This window comes from Apodemus sylvaticus, chromosome 7 (genome assembly GCF_947179515.1).
Source record: "Apodemus sylvaticus chromosome 7, mApoSyl1.1, whole genome shotgun sequence".
In the NCBI taxonomy this organism is placed as follows: domain Eukaryota; kingdom Metazoa; phylum Chordata; class Mammalia; order Rodentia; family Muridae; genus Apodemus; species Apodemus sylvaticus.
This window is the reverse complement of record NC_067478.1, coordinates 26,332,397-26,351,655: the sequence shown is the minus strand read 5'-3', so window position 1 is coordinate 26,351,655 and position 19,259 is coordinate 26,332,397. Positions and strand designations below refer to the sequence as shown.

The window sequence follows — 19,259 nt, the reverse complement described above, 5'->3', positions numbered from 1 at the left end:
TGACGGGGCTGGAGACAGCACAGCAGCAGACTCCACCCTGCCTGCCCGAGATCACTTACACATTGTCAGCAGCATCGCACGCTGCAGGGCAGGTGCCTGGTACACCCTCCACGCACAAAATTAAGCATAATGACAAGCTTTATTTTTTCAACATACACTTAATGCTAAATTTGCAGAGATTTAACAAGTACAAAACTCTATAAATAATGTTTAAATATAGGCGTGAGCACTTATTCCAAAGTCTGTAGGTGCCTCATTTGTCAAAGTCAAAAAGTACTGGGATTTTTTTTTTTTAAGATACAACCTCATGTTTTGCTTTTCCCACCTAAAACTCCATTGTGATTATGCTCTGTGCTTACAAAGTATCTTTTTTTTTAAACTCCCCCCCCCCACACACACACCGGGCTTTCTTTTTAAAGATTAGTCCTTCCCTGATGATCTTCACAAGTTAAAATAAAACAGTGACTTCTTACTCAGGTATTCATCCATCCATCCATTCATTCATTCATTCATTCATTTCTTAAGCATCTTCTCTGAGGCTCAGGCACTGTACTAAGCCTGAGAAGTGCGTTAGTAAACCAGGCAGAATCCTGCCTTCCATATCCTAGAACTCAGGCTCCTGAAGTTACAAACCCAGTTTCCTATTGAAGCCTGGCTTGCTATGAGTTCTTCTTCTTTCTTTCCTTTCTTCATGCCTGGATTATTGCAGGAGGACAGGTGGATTATTCGTTTTTTGAGACACAGTTTCTTTTGCTCTATAACCCAGGCTGGCCTCAAATTCCGAATCCCTCTTCTTCATCTTCTAGGGTGATGATATTACAGGAATGTGCCTGTATGCCTGGCTAGCACATCCCTCTTTCTCTATTGCTTGATTCTAAGCAGACTGATCCAAAGCACTGTATTTGGCTTTTACACATGCACGTGCACACACATACAAACACACATGTACACATATCTCCCACTTGTGACTCTCATCATTTCATCTTCTCTCTACTTTGTTCAAGTCCACACAATACCAGCTCTCTCAGAGATGAGTGCCTAGGCTCCCAACTCTCTACGCTAAGTTTATGGGAACTCAGGCTGTGCTGTGGAAGCTCACTGTAAGCTGCCTTCTCAGAAGAGCAAGTCCAGGCAGTGTCTCAGCCACAGGTGTCTATGCATTATGACTGCCCATTCTAGCTATGGTGGGTTACACTAAGACTAAGTGGCTTGTTGTGGGAAATATTAAATAAAAGAGCAGCATGCATCCCGCGCTAGCTACCACCAGCAACCAGCGGACCACATGGCTCCAGCTGGGTGATTTCAACTTGGTCATCTCTCTGGGGTGGAGCTCCTGAGTCCCTCGGCAGATCACTGCCACCAACCCCACACAATGACTGTCCACCTCACTGTCAGCCATCACAATACCCATTTACTGGGTAGAATCAAAACTCTTAAAGCTTATAATTCACCAATCAGATTTATGTATCAATAAATTCTCAATTTACAAGTTGCCAATACAATAATTTCAGCACCAATTGTTAATGATCAAAGATTTATCCCAATTATTCTAACCTTATGATATCATAACTACCTGTGGCTGGTTAAAGTCATGCTGGTTCACGTCTACCTCCACCTTGGCCTTCCCTTCCCCCTACCCCCCATGCTCTCTATCCCTGCAACTCTTAGCTCCACCTCCCTTTTCCCTGTCCAATCACAGGTCTCCTGCTGACAGGGAAAATCCTGCAACAGTGGCTGACAGGACAGCATGGTTTGGCGTCAGCTGCTTGATAGATGAGTGAGTGACTAATAGAGAGAGGGTGAACAGTGGAGCCAGAGGCTTAAAGGCACATCATTAAGAAGCCATCAAGCAGAAGCCACAAGAAGAGTGGCCTTGCAAAGCACCATGGATTATGAGGAACTGAGATTGAGTAATAGCATCCTCAACACATGCAGAAGAAACAGAGCAAGTATGCACCAAACCTGAGGCACAGAGATAAAACTAACATCCCTCCTCAGTCACCAGACCCAATGATGATACTTAGGGTTATCGATATTACTCTAAAGGCCACTCCGTTCTCTGTAAGAGCCATCTATGCAGCTGCTGTGGCCTTCCCAACTCCCGCCTCAGTCAGTCACCTAGGGGATGACTGGAATATGCTTCTGTCTTTGCTTCCTGAAAGATCTAAAGTGACACAAAACGGAGCTCCACTGAGGGCCACTGTTTCTCTTCCCTGCACGGGACTTCCAGAAACCCCCTCATCCAGAGGCTCCGTCCTTCTCTCCCACCCCTGGATGGTATGCACGAGGACCAGCAGACAATCCCTGTGTACTGAGCAGAGATGCGGAACTTGACACACATCAGTCAGGCTCAGCACTCTCGGGTAAGGTCAACAGACCAATAGCTCCCAAGCTCTGAAATGTGATGAAATTTGAACAAGGGAGAACTGTGGTTAGAGTTGAGCTATCTCTGACATTCTTAACTGTAAAATGCAGATTATATCATGGAAGAGTTGTGAGAATATGCAACTATACTTTAAAACTCCCCTTAGACAAGTGCTGTGAGATTTGTGGGCACACCTAGTACCCTCTACGCCCCAGGTCAAGTTGCCTTCACATAGCAAGACTAATAAAAATCAGGCTCACCTTGCCAGCCGGGCTTGCACACTGGTTTCACGTCCACCTGCACCAGGGTGTCCTGAGCGGCGGGTTTCTGTCCACAGTCATAAGCAGTTACCAGGATCTCGTACTGGTGTTGCTTGTCATAGCTCAGCTTCTCGGTGTTTCTGATGTTGCCTGAAGAACAGAAATGCACACATCCATTTCTGATCATGAAGAGTAGGCTGCACTTATTCCAGTTCTCTTTCCCTTCCCATCAGCCTTCAGAAAGAATGAAATGATGGCCCTCACCTCTTTGTGAAAACAAGGCAAACGGGTACATAGCTGTCACCCATAATCCTCTTGTGCTTTGGTGGTAGGTTTCAGGGGACCACTGGGTGGGGCCATCACTTTGTGCAATGGGGCTGCTAGAGAATTCCAGGCAACATCTGTAGTCCAACTGGCCTGTGCTTCCAAGTAGTGAGTTGCCAGAAAACTACCCTGAAAGTGCACACATGTGCCTCTGATGCGAGGCAGAACACTCATCTACCATGAAGTTTCTGGGAAAGAGATGGAATCCAGACAACATCCTGGCACGTCATTTTAGCATCTGGGCTTGTCGCCAGGAATGCTTCCTGCTTCTTCTCACATTATTTTGCTACCAAATAGGAAGTAAAATCAATAAGAAAATGTGTGACCTCCCTTCTGAAAGCTGCACAGAATAACAGATTCCTCGCCCTGAAGAAAGAGACATTTTTCTTCTCCAAGAGACACCAAACAATGTATTCTGAGTCGTTCATGGGTGTTTGCTCTGAGGAATTTAATATTATGATCAGAAATAAATATTTGGTCATTAATGAGCAAAACTTAAACTGGCTGGGGTTTTGTTTGTTTTGTTTTCTTTTTGTTTTTTGATGGAATGTTATTTTGTTCCAAGGTGGGAAGTGTGAATAAAGGCCAAACTCAATACTTTTAAGTGTTTAGCACTAGACATTAAGATCTTCAATTTCTGGGAAACATTTCCTCCCTATAATCATTCTCTCTCTCTCTCTCTCTCTCTCTCTCTCTCTCTCTCTCTCTCTCTCTCTCTCTCTCTCCCCTTTGATTTTGGCATTGACAGCAAATACGAGCTCGGATGTTATTTTTTCCTACCCCAAAGTAAAATTATGAAAACAGAAACAAGAAAACAAATCAACAAACACAGAACGCTTGCATCTGACATCTATTTTATATTTCCCTAGCACTTTATTTCAACACTTAAATATTAACCATCCAGATTGGGGCAATATGCTGCTACAACAACAACAACAACAACAACAACAGCAACAACAACAACAACAGCATCTTATAAAACCCAAGTTTGCTCTGAAGACTGGGGAGGCTGATTCAGCAATCACATCTCCCAGCACATTCTGGTGGGGAGGTGGGGTCTGGTCAGTGTCATAGAGAATACAAAGATACCCAAGACACTGGAGCAGAAATACACTTTTGATGTGTGTCCTTAGCTATTTTTGAAAGCACAACAGCATCTATTGATTCAAGACCATATTTTCTGAGTAAAAGTGGGGTTGCTACCCTTCTGTATTTCTGTCTGAAGTGTAGAAATCCTCGTACTTTCTTTCACACGTTGGTTTGGTTTTACTCTGAAGGCTTGCATAGCTCTGGAATAGCTCCTGGGATTGGTAGCACTACCTATCTAGGGTAGTGATTCTCAACCTGTTGGTCCTGACCCTTTTGGGGGTGGAATGATCCTTTCATAGGGGTCACCCAAGACCAATGGAAAAACATAGATATTTATACAATGATTCATCATAATCACAAATATATAGTAATGAAGCAGCAACAAAAATAATCTTTTGATTGGGAGTCACCACAAACTGAGGAGCTGTACTAAGAGGTCGAAGCATCAGGAAGGCCGAGAACCACCATCCTGTGGACTCTACGAAGTAGTGTGTGGCTGTCCTCATCACAGGGAGGGACCCTAAAAAGTAGAAGTCCCTTAAATTCATCACAAGAAATGTTTCTGCAGCACCAGATTGAATTCTGAACAGAAGTGTTTCTCTTTCTTCAGCATGAAATGACTCGAGAAAGGCCCGCCTCTTAAAGAGGAAGGCTCAGGGTTGACAATTGGTGCAGTATTAAGCTGACAGAGCACTATTGATTGTAGCAGAAAAATAAACACACAAAGGCAATCTTTAGCTCAATTTGTTGCAGCTCTGCTTCCGGAACAAGTCTTAATGAAACTGTCTGGGAGACTAACTCACTTTCTCCACCACCACCAACTCCATGCTTGTGTAAATGACTTTCAAAGCAAAGAACTTGAAACATTAGGTCACAAATGAGGGTATAATAATGTGGCCCATTGTTGCATGGGAGAGGGTTGTTTGGGGAGAAGACACACATTTTAAAATGCTTTGAAAGCTCAGAGAGGGGAGGGAAAAAAAACCCATCTGTGTGTCTGTTGCAAATGTATCTTTTACTCCAACTCTGAGTGAGTTTCTACCTCCTGGCTGCTTACCAGAACTGGGCCACAGTAATCTTAGGTGAGCTGTGGTTCTGGGTTTATCAAAGTCTAAGTGAACTTGGAGGTTAACCCTTAATGGCCAATTAGAATTTACCTTGCATATTAAGTTATTATTGCTTTCTGTTTTTAAAAAATTAAATGTAAGAGAGAAGGGTGAAGTCAGCACACCGCTCTTCATCCCTGTGGGTGGCATTTCAGTGTGGCCACCCTTCTGGAAATGTGCCTGGTGACCTATGGCAGTTACTGTGAAATTGCCCAGACCTTTTCAGAATCAATCCCTCATGTAAAACTTGGTTCTGGGGAAAATGGCAAAGGACAACAAACTGCAGACATGCGCGATGCTGTTTCTGTAGATGTTACATCCTAGCAAGTTCCTTGTTGCATCAATTCACTCAGATGTTTAATTCCAAGTTTATTGATAAGCCTTTGAGACAAGGCTGAACTAAGTTGCCAAGGACTCTCAACAATGTTCCTCCCAGCCAGGCAAGCATTGGTGGGCCTCCCTCACATTTATAAGGTACAACTGGCAAACCCTGTATGTTCGGGGTATTGTGCTGTCAGCCTTTCAGTCACTGTGACCTATGTCTGATAGGAACAAATCAAAGAGGAAAAGATATACGTGGAGTCATGGTTTCAGGGGTGTTAGTCTGTGGTCAGTTGACTGCATGACTTTCAGGCCCCGAGATGAGGCAGAATGTCAAGAATATTGGGTGGGCCAAGTCGCTTGGTTCACAGTGGGCCAGAAAGCAGAGAAAGCCAGGAAAGGGGCTGTGGACAAGATATACCCTACAAAGAAGGGCATACAGTGACCTACTTCTTTCAACCAGCACCCCTCACCTCAGTTCCCACACCCTCCTAACAAGGCCATCAGAAGGTTCATCTACCGATGAAGTCCAAGTCTTCCTGATCCAATCATCTCTCAGTGTTTGGGTTCACTACCTGAAGACCAAGTCTTAACAGAGGAACCTTTTGGTTACCCGTTTATATCATGTTTATAGTGTGACAGTTTGATAGAACAGAACTCCTTGAAATGATTACCAGAGTCAATACTTTAATATTTGATATATTTACACCTCACATAATTCTATGCACATGTGTGAGAATACTTGAGATCTACACTCATCAACATTCAAATTGTAATACATATAATCCATAGCAACAATGGTTGACATGCTGTCATTAGGTCCCCAGTACTGATTCCCCATATAACTGAATGCTTGGACACTCTTGACTGAAGTCTTCCAATTAATCCAAAACCAAATCCCTAGTAAATACAGTTATACTCTCTATTACTATGAATTCAACATTTTCCCAGCTTCACATATCCACGAGGTCATGTGATACTTGTCCTCTTTCATTTACTTCACTGAATGTGATGCCTGTATGTTGCACACGAGCCACATTCCATCTTCTAAGATTGTATAATTTCACAATGTACCTCTCTCTCTCTCTCTCTCTCTCTCTCTCTCTCTGTGTGTGTGTGTGTGTGTGTGTGTGTGTGTGTGTGTGTGTGTGAAAATCTCTTTCATTTTCTTTTCTATTCATCTGTTTACAGATACCTTAGGGTTCCATGTCTTGGCTATTGCAAATTTTGTTGCAATAAATTATGGGTGTGCATTCTCGCTCATAGAACTGTTCAAGAAAGCCACTTTATTTCCCAGGACTGGGAGTGTTAAGATTATATAGTAATTCTATTTTTAACTTTTGTTTTCTCTAACAGATGGCTGTATAAATGTATATCCCAACCAACAATATATAAGGGCTTTTTTCCTCAATCACCTTATAACATTTAGGCTATGAATCTCTTGACTTTTTGATAAAGGCAGTATGACAGTTGAGGGTTGACATCTCATTGAGGGTTTTAATTAGTGTTTCATTTATGGTTGGTGACACTGAATATCTTTTCTCATGCCTGGTGGCCCTTTTATGTTTTCTTTGGGAGAAAGTCTATTCAGGTGATTGACGGTTATTTTCCTAATGAGTTTGATGAATCCTGTGTATGTTATACATAACTGCATATGATCTGCATATGCAGAACTGTGTATGTTCTGCATAACTCATTACTGCACATACAGCTTTTGAATATTCCCTTTATTCTATAGGCTGCTGTCCTGCTTTGCTGATTCCTTTATTACTGCAAAAAGATTTTCAGTTAATTTTTTTTCTTGCCCTGTTGCCTATCCTCTTGGTTTGCTAAGAAGTTTGTGTTTTATCATTAAAAAGAATTGATATTTTTTTCAATTATATGTTCTGCATCTATCCAAATGTTCATATAGTTTTTTGGTCTTTGATTTGGTAAATATGGTATGTTATATCATTTCATTTGTGTATGGTAAATCTTCCTTATATCCCAAAGATACATTTCACTTGATCGTGGTGTATAATTTTTTTAATATGTTATTGAATTTAGTGCATGCTATGCTTTGAATGTGGAATGTTCCCAATAGGTCCATGTATTTCATCACTTATTCCCTAACTGATGGTTGGATTTGGAAAGATTACAGAATATTTAGGAGGTGGGGCTTCACTGGAGGAGGTGTGTCACTGGGGGTGAGCCTTAAGGTTTTATAGCTCGTCATCATTCCCTGTTAACCCTCTGCTTCCTGAGTGGGGATACAACGTGAGCAGCCAGCTTCCCGTCTCTGCCACCATGCCTTACATGCCTGCAGGTTCTCCTTGCCAGGATGTACTGCAGTCCTGTGGTGCTTTGAATAAGAGGTTCCTTACCTATAGGCTCATAGATTTGAGTGGTTGGTCATTAGGGAGTGGCACTACATGACAGGGATTCAGAGGTGTGGCCTTGTGGGAGGAAGTGCATCCTTGTGGGTGGACTTTGCCACCAAGCAGATGGAGGTTTCAAATGCTCAAGTCAGGCCCTGTGTCTCTTTCTTCCTGGTCTGGATGTAGAACTCTCAGCTCCTTCTCCAGCACCATGTCTGCCTGTGTGCCACTATGCTTCCCACCATGATGATAATGGACTAAGCCTCTGAAACTGTAAGGCAGCCCCAGTTAAATGTTTTCCTTTATAGGAGTTGTGGTCATGATGTCTCTTCACAGCGACAGAGCATTGAATAAGACAAGTCCCTGGGAAGAATAAACCAAAATACATTATTTCTCCCTTCAATTGCTTATATCAAGGTATCTTCATCACAGAAGTAAGAAAGTAACTAAGATACAGTTTTATATTGGGAAATTGGGGACTTGCTATGTAGCATAAAAGATGAACTTGACCATGTAGTTCTTAGGCCTTTGGGAGTGGTTTGTGGGAGGAATTTGGAACACTTTGGAATTTTGGGTTATAAAATACCTTGAATACTGTAGAAAGAACTTAATGAGACACTCTGGTGGTAGGGGGGTTAAAAACAATACTGGAAGAAACATAGATAAGTAGAGGCCTGGCTTATAAGGTTTCAGAAGGGAACATAGACTTGTATTAGGAGTTGAGCTAGGGTCAATTTGTATTATATTTTGTCCAAAAATCTGGTTTCCTTCTGCTGCTTCATGAGAACTTGTGTAAAGTTGAACTTAAAGATAATTTGTTTGGCAGAGGAAAGGTATGTGAGTAAGCTTAGAGTTCCAGACAAGGAGAGAGGCAACAAGGCAGCTGTAATTAGCTGCCAAGGAGATGAGCACTGTCAAAGCAGTATACCCAGGTGCCTGGCCTTCTCCAACAAGATGGACTCTGCTTGAACTGTAAGCCAGAATAAACCCTTTCCACCACAAGTCACTTCTGTCAGAACATGTTATCACAACAGGAAAAGTAAGTAAGGTGGCATGCTAGTATTTTGTTGAGGCGAGGATTACTTTAGCTTCTAAGTTCCTTGTGGATACTGGTGCACTTTTTTTTTTAATGTAGTATTCTTATCTGGTTTTGGTACAGAGGTAACGTCAGCCTTTAAAATAAGTTGGGAAGTACTTTCTCGTCTTTAATTTTTAAAGGAGAGTTTGAGAAGAACTGGTTCTAGGTAGTCTTTAAACATTTAGTAGATGGCTAGGAAGCTATTGAGTCCTGGGTGGAACTGGATAGAAGAGCACGTTTTGAAATGACTGATTCAGTCTCCTTGCTCATTTTACTTACCTAGCCTTGGTAGACTATATGATCCTAAGAAGGAATTTGTTTCTTAGTCAGTTGGTGGGGCAGAGTCATGTTTAGCGCTGTCTTACTTTCCTTTGTATTTTTACAGTATCTGCTTTCTCATTTCCTTTTCATCCCTCTGCTGTAGCTAAAGGTTTGCCAGGTCTATCTTTGCAGAATATCCGCCACTGATTTATTTTCTATTGTTTGCTTGGGTTTTTTTCCCACTTATTCTGTACTGATCATGGTTAGCCAACCTTCCTGCTAATTTTTTACTGTCTTTGTTCTTTTTGTATTTCCATAAGGTTCAACAGCAAGTTGTTTTAAGTTTTCTGTCTTTTTGAAAAACCTGACTCTTACTATTACAAATTGCCTTCATAGAACTGTTTTTTCAACAGTTTAAGTTTAGATGTGTTACCTGTCAACTCTCCTCTATCTCCAGATAGTCTTCCACTCCCCTTTTGGTAATCTTTTGCCCATTGGTTGGTCAGGCAAGTGTTATGTAATCTCTACCTTTTTGTAAATATTTCATCTTTTGTTCTCCTGATATTATTCTCTAGTTTCATACAGCTGTGGCTAATGTAATTTTATTCTTAAACTTAAAGCTGGCTGTGTGCTCCAATATTATCTATCCTGAATCTGTCTCCTGTGTGCTTTGTATTCTGCCACTGTTGAGAAATGGTCTGTGTACGTTGAGCTTTAAAGTATAATTTAAGTGCAATGTTTTCTTATTGATTTTCTATCCAGATGATCTGTCCATTTCTAAAGGTGGGTATTAAAGACTCCTGCTATTATTGTATTGTTGGTTGTTTCTTCTTTCCAATCTGTGAGTATTTGCTTTGTATATTTAGATGCTTTAATGCTATAAGCATGTGGTTTTTTTTTTACAGTTGTGTTAGCCTATTGATAAATCAATCCTGATCATTAGATATTGACCCTCTTCTTCTCATTTTGATTATTGATTTTAGTCCATTTTTACTTAAATAATTATCAGTACATCAGGACTTACTATTGTTATTTTAAATTATTTTCCAGATCCTGATTCTATTCACTGTTTCTCTTTACTATCTTTGTGACTTGATAATTTTCTATAGTAGTATACTTTTATAGTTTTCCATTTTATGCACCTACAAGAATTTACTTTGGGGTTGCTAAGAGGTTTACATGAAATGTCTTACAGTTATGCTGGTCTTTTAAAAACTGACAACTTCAATAAAAGCTCCGTAATTTCTATCTTCCAGTGTGTATTTTGCATGCCACAGTTACCCTGCTTTTGTATTCATACATATATTATCTTAGTTAAACTTGGTCTTAATACTTTTGCCTTTAATATATGTTTGTAAGTAGTTTATCTACCATTACATTAGTATCAGAATACTGTAAATTTGGTGTGTAGTTATTAGTGCCAATGACTTTCATATGTTTTGATATTATTAAATATCATCATATTCTTTCAGCTCAAGGGATGATTTATCAGTTCTTGTAAGATAGGTCTAGGGTAGTGGACTATTTTTACTTTTTTTGTTCATCTTGTAAAGTCATTATCTTTCTCAGTTTTGAAGGATGGACTTGCCAGGTAAAGTAATCTTTGCTGGCAGAGTTTTTTGTTATTGTTGTTTTTATTGCTTTCAATATAATGCATTATTTTCTCCTGGTCAGTGATTTTTTTAAAAAATACTTTAACTTATTTTGTTTTATTTTTATCTCTGTGTATTTTGCCCACATCTGTGTCTATATATCACATGCATATTACATAGAGGCCAGAAGAGGGCACTGGAACTGAAATTTTATGTGGGAGGTGAGAATGCCTCTTGTGTCCTTCATTTGCTCCCCGAGCACTGGAGGCAAACTTAGTCACTTTTTCTAGATTTGGGGGAATGGCTTCAGAAATGAAAATACCTTCCCTTTGTAGGTTGAGGCGAAACACTGTAGCATCATACTTAGTGTCAAACATGTGGTTCCAGGTATGAAAGAAGAACATGATTTCTTGGATCAGAAGTTTGGGGTTTACAGCATCATCAATATGTAGGTAGCCCTTGGTATTACAATGGATACTGTGTCAGAGGGGCATCTTGGTATCCTCATGGTAACTGTGCCAAGTAGCTGACATAGCAGATGCTGAACATCTAACTGGCAACAGGGATGCACATGATGGCACCAGTTGGGGTAAGGCCAACTGGGTGTGGGTATATGGGCAGGGTACTGTATATGCACACAGCCTCAGGTATAAGGCTGGTAATGTGCAGTACCCTATTGTAACATTTTGTTCATGGGAGCCAGCAACGGAGATTAGGCCAATTGTCTGTATATGCATACCAGTAGGGCTCAAGCTGTCAGTATGAATGCAGGCTGTTGCTGGAACTAGCTATGCATGCAAGCATGGCAGTGGTGCAAACAGTGAGATAATGCAGCTGGGGCTGGTTGTGTACATTTGTGTAGCTCCAAGCGTTGACTGTGACCACACTGAGCTAATGGGCATCAGTGGCAGCTAGAGGCATCAGAGCTTACAGTGTGCATATGTATGTCTGTGAGGGCCAGCTGTAGGAGTGAATGTGATTGTGGTGGTGGGGGGTGGTGATGGGAGGTAAGAGCTGGAAGGTGCACACACACAGCTACATGAGGTAGCCGCAGGCACATGTTCAGTCGAGAGACCTGGTAATAGGAGGAGTTGAGGCTCGCTGCTCACTGGCTCATGAATAAAGGTAAATAATCCTGAATGATCCACATGACTAATCACAAGCACATATTGTATAGCCAGCCGAGGCTGGCACTGGCTACATAGGTCATTTGCATATGATACACTGGCTGTGCTGGTGTCTGATTGGGTGCCCCTAGGTGAGCTGGGTTATCTCTTGAGGAGAGGAAGAAGAGGAGTAGTGGCTCAAACACCCAGAGACTAGAAGAGTGAAAAGCTATGTGTTCCGTAGTAGTAAAAAAGGATAATCTATGTCTGCTGTGCTATTGTTGGCTTCCTATGTGGTTGATGGTGTTTGTCCACCAGGCTAGATACTGCAGGGCATCATAATACTGAAAGCTACAGGGGCCATGCAGTAGTGACTAAGAGGGAGGTAGGGGTGTGCATTGAAGGCCTCGGGTGTTCCCTGCAGAGCAGGCCTCTGGAGACCATGGTGGTTTCTACCACATGCCTGGCACTGAGAGCCCCTGGCCACTGAATTTTTTTCCTAGCTATTGCCTGACATCTTGGCTTTGTTGGCCTCCCCAGTGATCAGGGTGGGATGTTGCTGAAGGAAGTCACCTGGGAACAGTTTTGAAAGATTGGGGAAGGTGGTTGTTTAGCACACTGTACTTTTCTCTGTGAGAGAAGTTTGTGAGCAAAGGAACTTCTTCTCTGGGTTGGGCCCCACCAGTCTGTGGGGGGATGATGTAGGAAAACGAAACTGATGCCCTTACCCATATTTTTGTGCAGTTATTCTCAATATGTTTTCATTGTCTTGTAATTTCTTACCTCGATCTCAAACTGTCCTAGATATCTGTTTGAGTTTATGCATGGCTGTGTACTTGTTTTTTTTTGTTGAAGGAACAAACTGGGACCACTTTTTCTATCTCCTTGATGATATTAGCCTACATCATGTTTATGAACCTAAACTCCAATCTGCTCCGTTCAATTATCATTGAGGAAGAGATTTGTAGTGGTAAACCCCAAGTGCCAACAGTATTGGGAAGTTCTTCCTGCCTTAGGGTTCAGTTTCCCTACTTTCCTAATGAAAACAAGGATCCAGGTTTTGTTTATCTAAGAGAGGCTGGCCGAGAGCCAGTAGATGGAGTCTGTATAGCACCTAGCCAAGATCTACAACTTTTCAAGATGGTAGTAAAATCCTCACTTTATCGTTCCATGCTCATTGTCTTAGCGTGGCTAAACCCCACGCTCCGGTCACAGGAAGAAATATCTAATGACTCTAGATAACAGCTTTACTCAACACTGCTTATCTGGTGAATACACCAAATACAGCCCCATCACAGCTTCAGAACCCCACAGTGACTTTGGGTTGATGCTGCCAAAGCTTGTCAAGGAAGGAGGTCAAGGTTCCACAGGGAAAGGAGGCTGGGTCTGTGGGTATAGGCAGCCATTCTGACTCTACCTAACGCTTTCCAACCTTCCTTCTTCTGTGTCTCTTTCTTTCTCCCCCAAAAGAGAAGAGCCTGGCAAGTAGAAGACCTGGGAGCATCTATTTAGCTGTGGGATGAAGAATGTGGAGAACATGTGGCCAAGGAAGGTACCTACCCTTCAGTCACACTCTCTAGGATTTGCTCACATGCAAAAAAAACTTCAAGGAGCTGAGAAGGTCGCCACGGAAGTAATGGATAAGGGCCTGCTGGGAAGCTCATTAGACTGGGAGCTGCCCAGGTCCTGTCTTCATTACTTGGATAGCTGCTTTTGTAAACGTCTCTGCTGGGGACCCACACTCTCTAGGAGAGCCAACTCTCCCCATCATCTTTACATTGTAAAACGAAGTTGGAGGCAGAGGCCTGGCAAAGGCCCATTACTCACTTTTAATGAGACAGCCAGGGAAATAAATTGGCATATGTTAGTGGAATGGCTCATCAAGGTGAGTAATTATCTCCATGACTGGGGCAGTTTACCCTCAAATGGAAGAATTTGCATCTTATCTTTCCCTGAGAGCTCTTGAGAACAAGGACCAGGAGGACAAGTGGAGCTTGACCACCAATCACACATGTCTCCGCTCAGGTGTCTTGCTATTTACCATGCAACTTGTCATGGCCCAAATTCCCAAGTGTGTGTGTGTGTGTAGGCTTGGCTTAGAAGAGAAGCTGTGAGGGTCTGGGTGTTTCTACAAAGAGAACTCATGTTCACTTCAATATTCCCATCTTCTCTTTCCTGTGCACAGATCTCCTGACCTGAGATCTGTGTTAAACTTAACACACACTGCTAAACCTAACACAATTAGAAATACTGCTGTCCAGACAGGTAACTTTCAGTCCCCTGCCCTTTAACCTTTTGTCTTAATAGTCAGACAGATCATATGGGAAGCTATTTGAAGGTGGGAGTGAAGAACCAGGTTCCCTCCCTCTACAGATCCTGCTATTGTTCTGAGGATGCAGAAGATTATATCACAAAGCAAGCTTCCTTTTGAACTCACCACTGTAAAACAGTCCTGAAGACTTAGGAGCATGTGACTATTTTGTTTCCCCTGTAGATGTTGGCTAGAAAGATTATCAAATCTAATTTACAGCATGTATTGTACATGGTTTTAGTCTTCATTTTCCCTTAATATTCTCTCTCCCTCCCTCTCTCTTTCCCCTCCCCTTTCTTCCCTCTACCCACTCCCTCCTCCCTCCCTCCCTCCCTCTCTCCCCTTCTCCTTCCCCTCTCTCCTTTGCTGTTTGGTAATCTTCATGAGGGTGAGTTTGTATCTCTCTTGAGTTCTTCTATATTAGCTCCACTCTTACCCACTGCTAAACCTAACACTTGGTTTCAGAATGCTTCAGAGCTTGCAACTTTGGCATCCTTCTGTGCTACTCAAATGTTACCTGAAACACAGTGGGGATAATATACAGGCAGCCACACGGCTCATACTAACAGTGGGCAATGTACTCACTCAGCAAGCAGTATTGCTTCATTGCAATCAAGTTGTAGGCCAAGTGGACTAAGGTGGTTGGACCACTGGCCATGTGTACACTATAATAAGACTCATATGAATGGTGATAAGAAATACCCAAAAGGTTTTATGGGATCATTTTCAGTTCAATTCAAACTGGGAGGAAGGCCCTGGTACAGTTGAAGTTCTCAAAGGGAAAGCTGAAAAGAGTTTTAAAGATATCTTTACAAAGTTCTGGTTGGAAGGTGGTTTAAAATTTCCAGTTGTGTTAGTATCTAATTGCTGGGAGCAGAAAGCAAGTTGTTGTGGTGGTGACTGGGGGGCTTAGAACCAAGAGTATTGAAAAGCATCCAGATGTGGCCAAGGTGAAGATGAGGCACACACCTAGTAATAAATAATCATTCCAGGGCACTGTCTTTGTTTTGTATTCAAGTATGGTTCTCCAGACCATATTCATTGATGTTCCTAAGTTTTCTGGAAGTAATTTAGACATAAAAATGTTTTAATTATATACGAGCCATCAACTCAAGTGCAGAATTGGGTCATGGTGTCTAGATAGGTAAGGGGTCTCTAGAGAGGTACCATTTGGGGCCCTTCTTGCTCTTGAGAGCAGGGACAGTGAATTTGTTTCCTTGACAGTGTTGGGATCTTTTCAGGACACTTACCATTTCTGTCAATGGCAAACGGCACATCCGTTGTGACAATTTCATAGTTGCAGATCTGGCTGTATTGGGGGGAGCAGTCCTCATCAATGGCTTCTACCTGCAGGATGCTGTCATAGATCTTGCCCTCTGTGACGATGGCCTTGTAGGCTGGCTCTTTGAAGGTGGGCGCGAACTCATTGACATCCTTCACCTGGATGTGGACCACAGCCCTAGAGCACCAAGCAGAAAGAACACACAGTAAAGAAGGAATCACACCATGTATTCTGGGTGATTCCATGAATCCAGCCCGAGGACCACGTGAGTGAAGAGGCCTCAAGACGCTCAGGGCAGCAGTTACCTGAGTGCTCTGTTTCCCCTCCCTAGTGTACCAACCAGAGCAACCTGCTCTTGCCTTGATGCTGAACAAATCTTCCTTATTTTCCATCCTTCCCTGTTGCTCATCTCAGGCAACACATTCCCTTTCCATCTTCTCCTTTTTTTCCTATTCTCTATCGACTCCTTCCTCCACTCAGGAAGAAGTCAACTGTGTTATGCTCTGAGCTAAACTCCATAAGGTAGAGAGCGGTAGAAATCAGCTTGTATAAATTCTCTGGGAACAATCACCAACACCTTGGCCACATCTGGATCTTTTTCCAATATGACCAGTTATAACATGAGTACCCCTCCCCCCCAATCACCACCACCACAGCCCACTTCCTGCTCCTAGGCAAAGGGATGCTAAGAGAACTGGGAGTTTTAAACCATCTTCCAAGCATACTGCCTGGTGTGAGCTGTAGGTGGACATACTTAAAGAACAGTATGCAAACTGTGAGTGGATGGTCCAGGGCAGAAGTGGGAGATAGAGTGCTCACTTGTGTGACTTCTTCCAGGCTGCTTCCCGAGGCCCTGAACCACAGTCATAGGCCTGGATGATGAATGTGTACTCCTTCTGCAGCTCACAGTCGATGGGACTCTTGGCGCGGAGCCGGCCCTCTCCAGATGTCTTATTGAGCACCACAGCCTCAAAGGGCAGCTCCTGTCCGTGGATCTTGAATGCACAGATTTCCCCTGTGGAAGGAGAGAGCAGTGAGGGTGAGCGAGCGCTGGGAGTCTCTGGGCTGAAGATAGTGCCTTTATAGATCCAGATCCACAAGCCCCAGATTTCTACCTAATTTCCTCCGTACACTCACCATGCTCAACTAGACTTGGCCTCTGGAGATCAGGCCTACATGAGCATTTCCTAGAGAGAAAAATGGAAGTGTCTCACACATTCAGATGCCATTCAGTAGTTGCTTGTGTAGTCTTTATAAGGGTGGTGACTTTCCCCAGTTTCTTTAGTCTTCTTGGTAGACTTCCCCTTGTCTTTTGCCCAGTCTGGCATTAAGAAACTTGCTAACAATCAAAAGACAAAGGACTGTTGACGGAAAGACTCAAAGGCCAAAGCTCTGCCTAGTTCATTGTCTTGTGACTTTAAAGTCTGTTGCATGGGCTGGTCACACTGGCATGACTAGAAGATGGGTAGAATCAGAGACCCAGGTCCTGCTGGAGCCTTCATTCATCCTAAGCATGAACATTGGTTTTGTTTCCAACACCCTGGTTTATAAAGAGCACATTGCTTCAGCCAACCCCCCCTCATTGTATCTTTCTGCCCACTCCCCACTCACAGTGGGGGCAGGCAATTTTCTCTTTTGAAACAGTGGGAGTGAGTCTCTGCAAGTTCAAGATTCCCCATGGAGCTTCTTCTTAAAGAGCAGAACATGTTGTGAAATTAATGCATTTTGCCCCTTCTGCTGGGTTAATGTTTATTATGACTGTTTCTCTGCATTAAAATTATAAGGCCACAAGAATCTTCTTTTTTCCCCTCTACTCGTGAATATTTATTTCTTGAACTCTGACTGTAAAGTAAGTCCTATAGTAAATGTTTTGAAATGTGCTGGAATTTTGAGACACATCTTTTTGTGGTTTGGAAAGCACTTATAGACTTCAGGTAATGATGCTCAGCTGTCCAGAGGTCGCTTATAGGACAGGGGGGGGGTATGTTAGCACTCTGAGATAGCCTGAAAAGCCTATCTGTAGGCTACTGAAATATGGAGCCAAGATATCTGGGTTCAAATTCCAAGTGTGCTATAGACGAAGTAAGAGGTTTAAATTAAGTGACAGTCCTTTTCTGGATTTTAAGTGTGTCATCGCTAAGGTGGTCCAGGGGATAAAGGTAAGGAGAGGGGCATCTATCTGAGATGCCTCACCCTTATTCTGACATTGCTTCAGTTATACTCCCTGGACCAAGGAGAGGTATGTGACTTCCAAGGAGAATTTGTTCTCAGGGTGACAGAGGCACTTACTTGTTTTTCCCTAGCCCAGACCCTGTCCAGCTGTTGATAGGAGTTGACAATTGGAGGCAAAGGAATAATGGGATTGATTGCATGCCTGCTTTGGGCAATGATCTTTGTTTCCAGGCAATCTTATTTGACCTTCATAGCAAATATACAAGGCTGTTCTATACAAGCTTATACAAATCACTGTTGTTCTTTTGTTGTTGAGACTGGGACCTACTGTTTAGTCTGGATCTTGCAATCCTCCAATCTTGGCCTCTTAAATCTTAAATACTAAGATTACAGGCCTTCATGACTAAAACTTATACAGATTAGAAAAAGGAGGAGGAGAAGGAGGAGGGAGAAGAAGAGGAGGAGGAGCAGAAGAAGGAGGAAGAGGAGGAGAAGATCATGAACTAATTTGCTCAATGACATTGAAGTAAACTTGGGCATTAAACTCAGGTATGGCTGACTTATAAGCCCACATATGTTCTAATCTACCACTGCATCCCCAAAGAGTCCCAAGACATCTAAAGAGTCCTCCAGGGATGCCTCTATGATTCATATTCAGACTCTAATTCAAGTGTGGCTGAGCTGAGTCCCTCACTTTCCATATAGGAAGCATGCCCCAATCTCTTAAAACAACGTTTTCTAAGATGTTCAATCAATACCAATCTTACCCGTGGGCTTTCACTTTTCTTATTATTTCTTTTATCTTCAATTTCATTATGAACAGTCTACTTTCACTACCTCCCTTGCATGTTGTTTCTCAAATATAGACATACTATAATGAATAAAATGGGTCATGGGCTAAGTGTTAACAGAACCCCAGGCTCCTTTTTGCTGCCACTACCCAGGGTTTTTGCTGGACATCTAAGCATTGTCCATTCTGACAAGGGTAGCTCTGTAACTTTTAGGGCAGAAAAATAGGTTTTAGCTGATCCTTGAGTTTAATTCCTGCTCTGAATTAGCTTGTGTGCCCTGTGATTTTATCCCTAGATCAGTACCTCTGTGACAATGTTACCAGAGCATTCAAACTAGTTCTGGAGGGTTCTCTGGAATGCCCAACCACCACCATCGCCATGATTATAAGGCTAATCAGACTATTTCATTCTGAAGAGCCAAGTTAAAACTAAAATAGATGAGGGTAATTTTCTGCTGGAAATGTTTGAGCACAACCAAAGTAGTTCACAAGACTCAGCAGTCCTTAAGAAGCAAGGGGGTGGGGTAGGGGAAGGGCACAGCGGAGACCCAGGGGAGACAAGAGAAGTAAACTTTTGGGTCACATATTTCCATCTGGCCTAGCTCACTGTAATTCAGTGGAACTGGCATTTTAGAGAGACAACTATTATGGTTTGAATAGGAAGTGACACGCAAAGACTTATTCCTTTTAAGTTGAATTCCATATGCAGCCAAGGTCAGAGGTGTGGCCTTGGAAAATGGTTGAATCATGAAGGCACTAACCTGGTGGCTGGACTAATAATCCATTGATGAATTCCTATCTGAACGGCTATAAGAAGCCCGAGTCCAGCTGCACAAAGTGGGGCA

At 42.5% G+C, this 19,259-nt stretch overlaps 1 protein-coding gene across 1 annotated transcript in view; it reads right to left on the bottom strand.

Annotated features, from left to right (window-relative positions):
* Positions 1-19,259, bottom strand: part of Clstn2 (calsyntenin 2) — a 593,145-nt gene that overhangs the window by 124,776 nt on the left and 449,110 nt on the right. The window contains exons 3-5 of the mRNA XM_052187584.1: positions 16,272-16,467; positions 15,421-15,629; positions 2,626-2,775 (exon numbers count right to left, since the gene is read on the bottom strand). Coding sequence (XP_052043544.1) covers positions 2,626-2,775; positions 15,421-15,629; positions 16,272-16,467 — 555 coding nt within the window. The remainder of the gene's footprint in view (positions 1-2,625; positions 2,776-15,420; positions 15,630-16,271; positions 16,468-19,259) is intronic.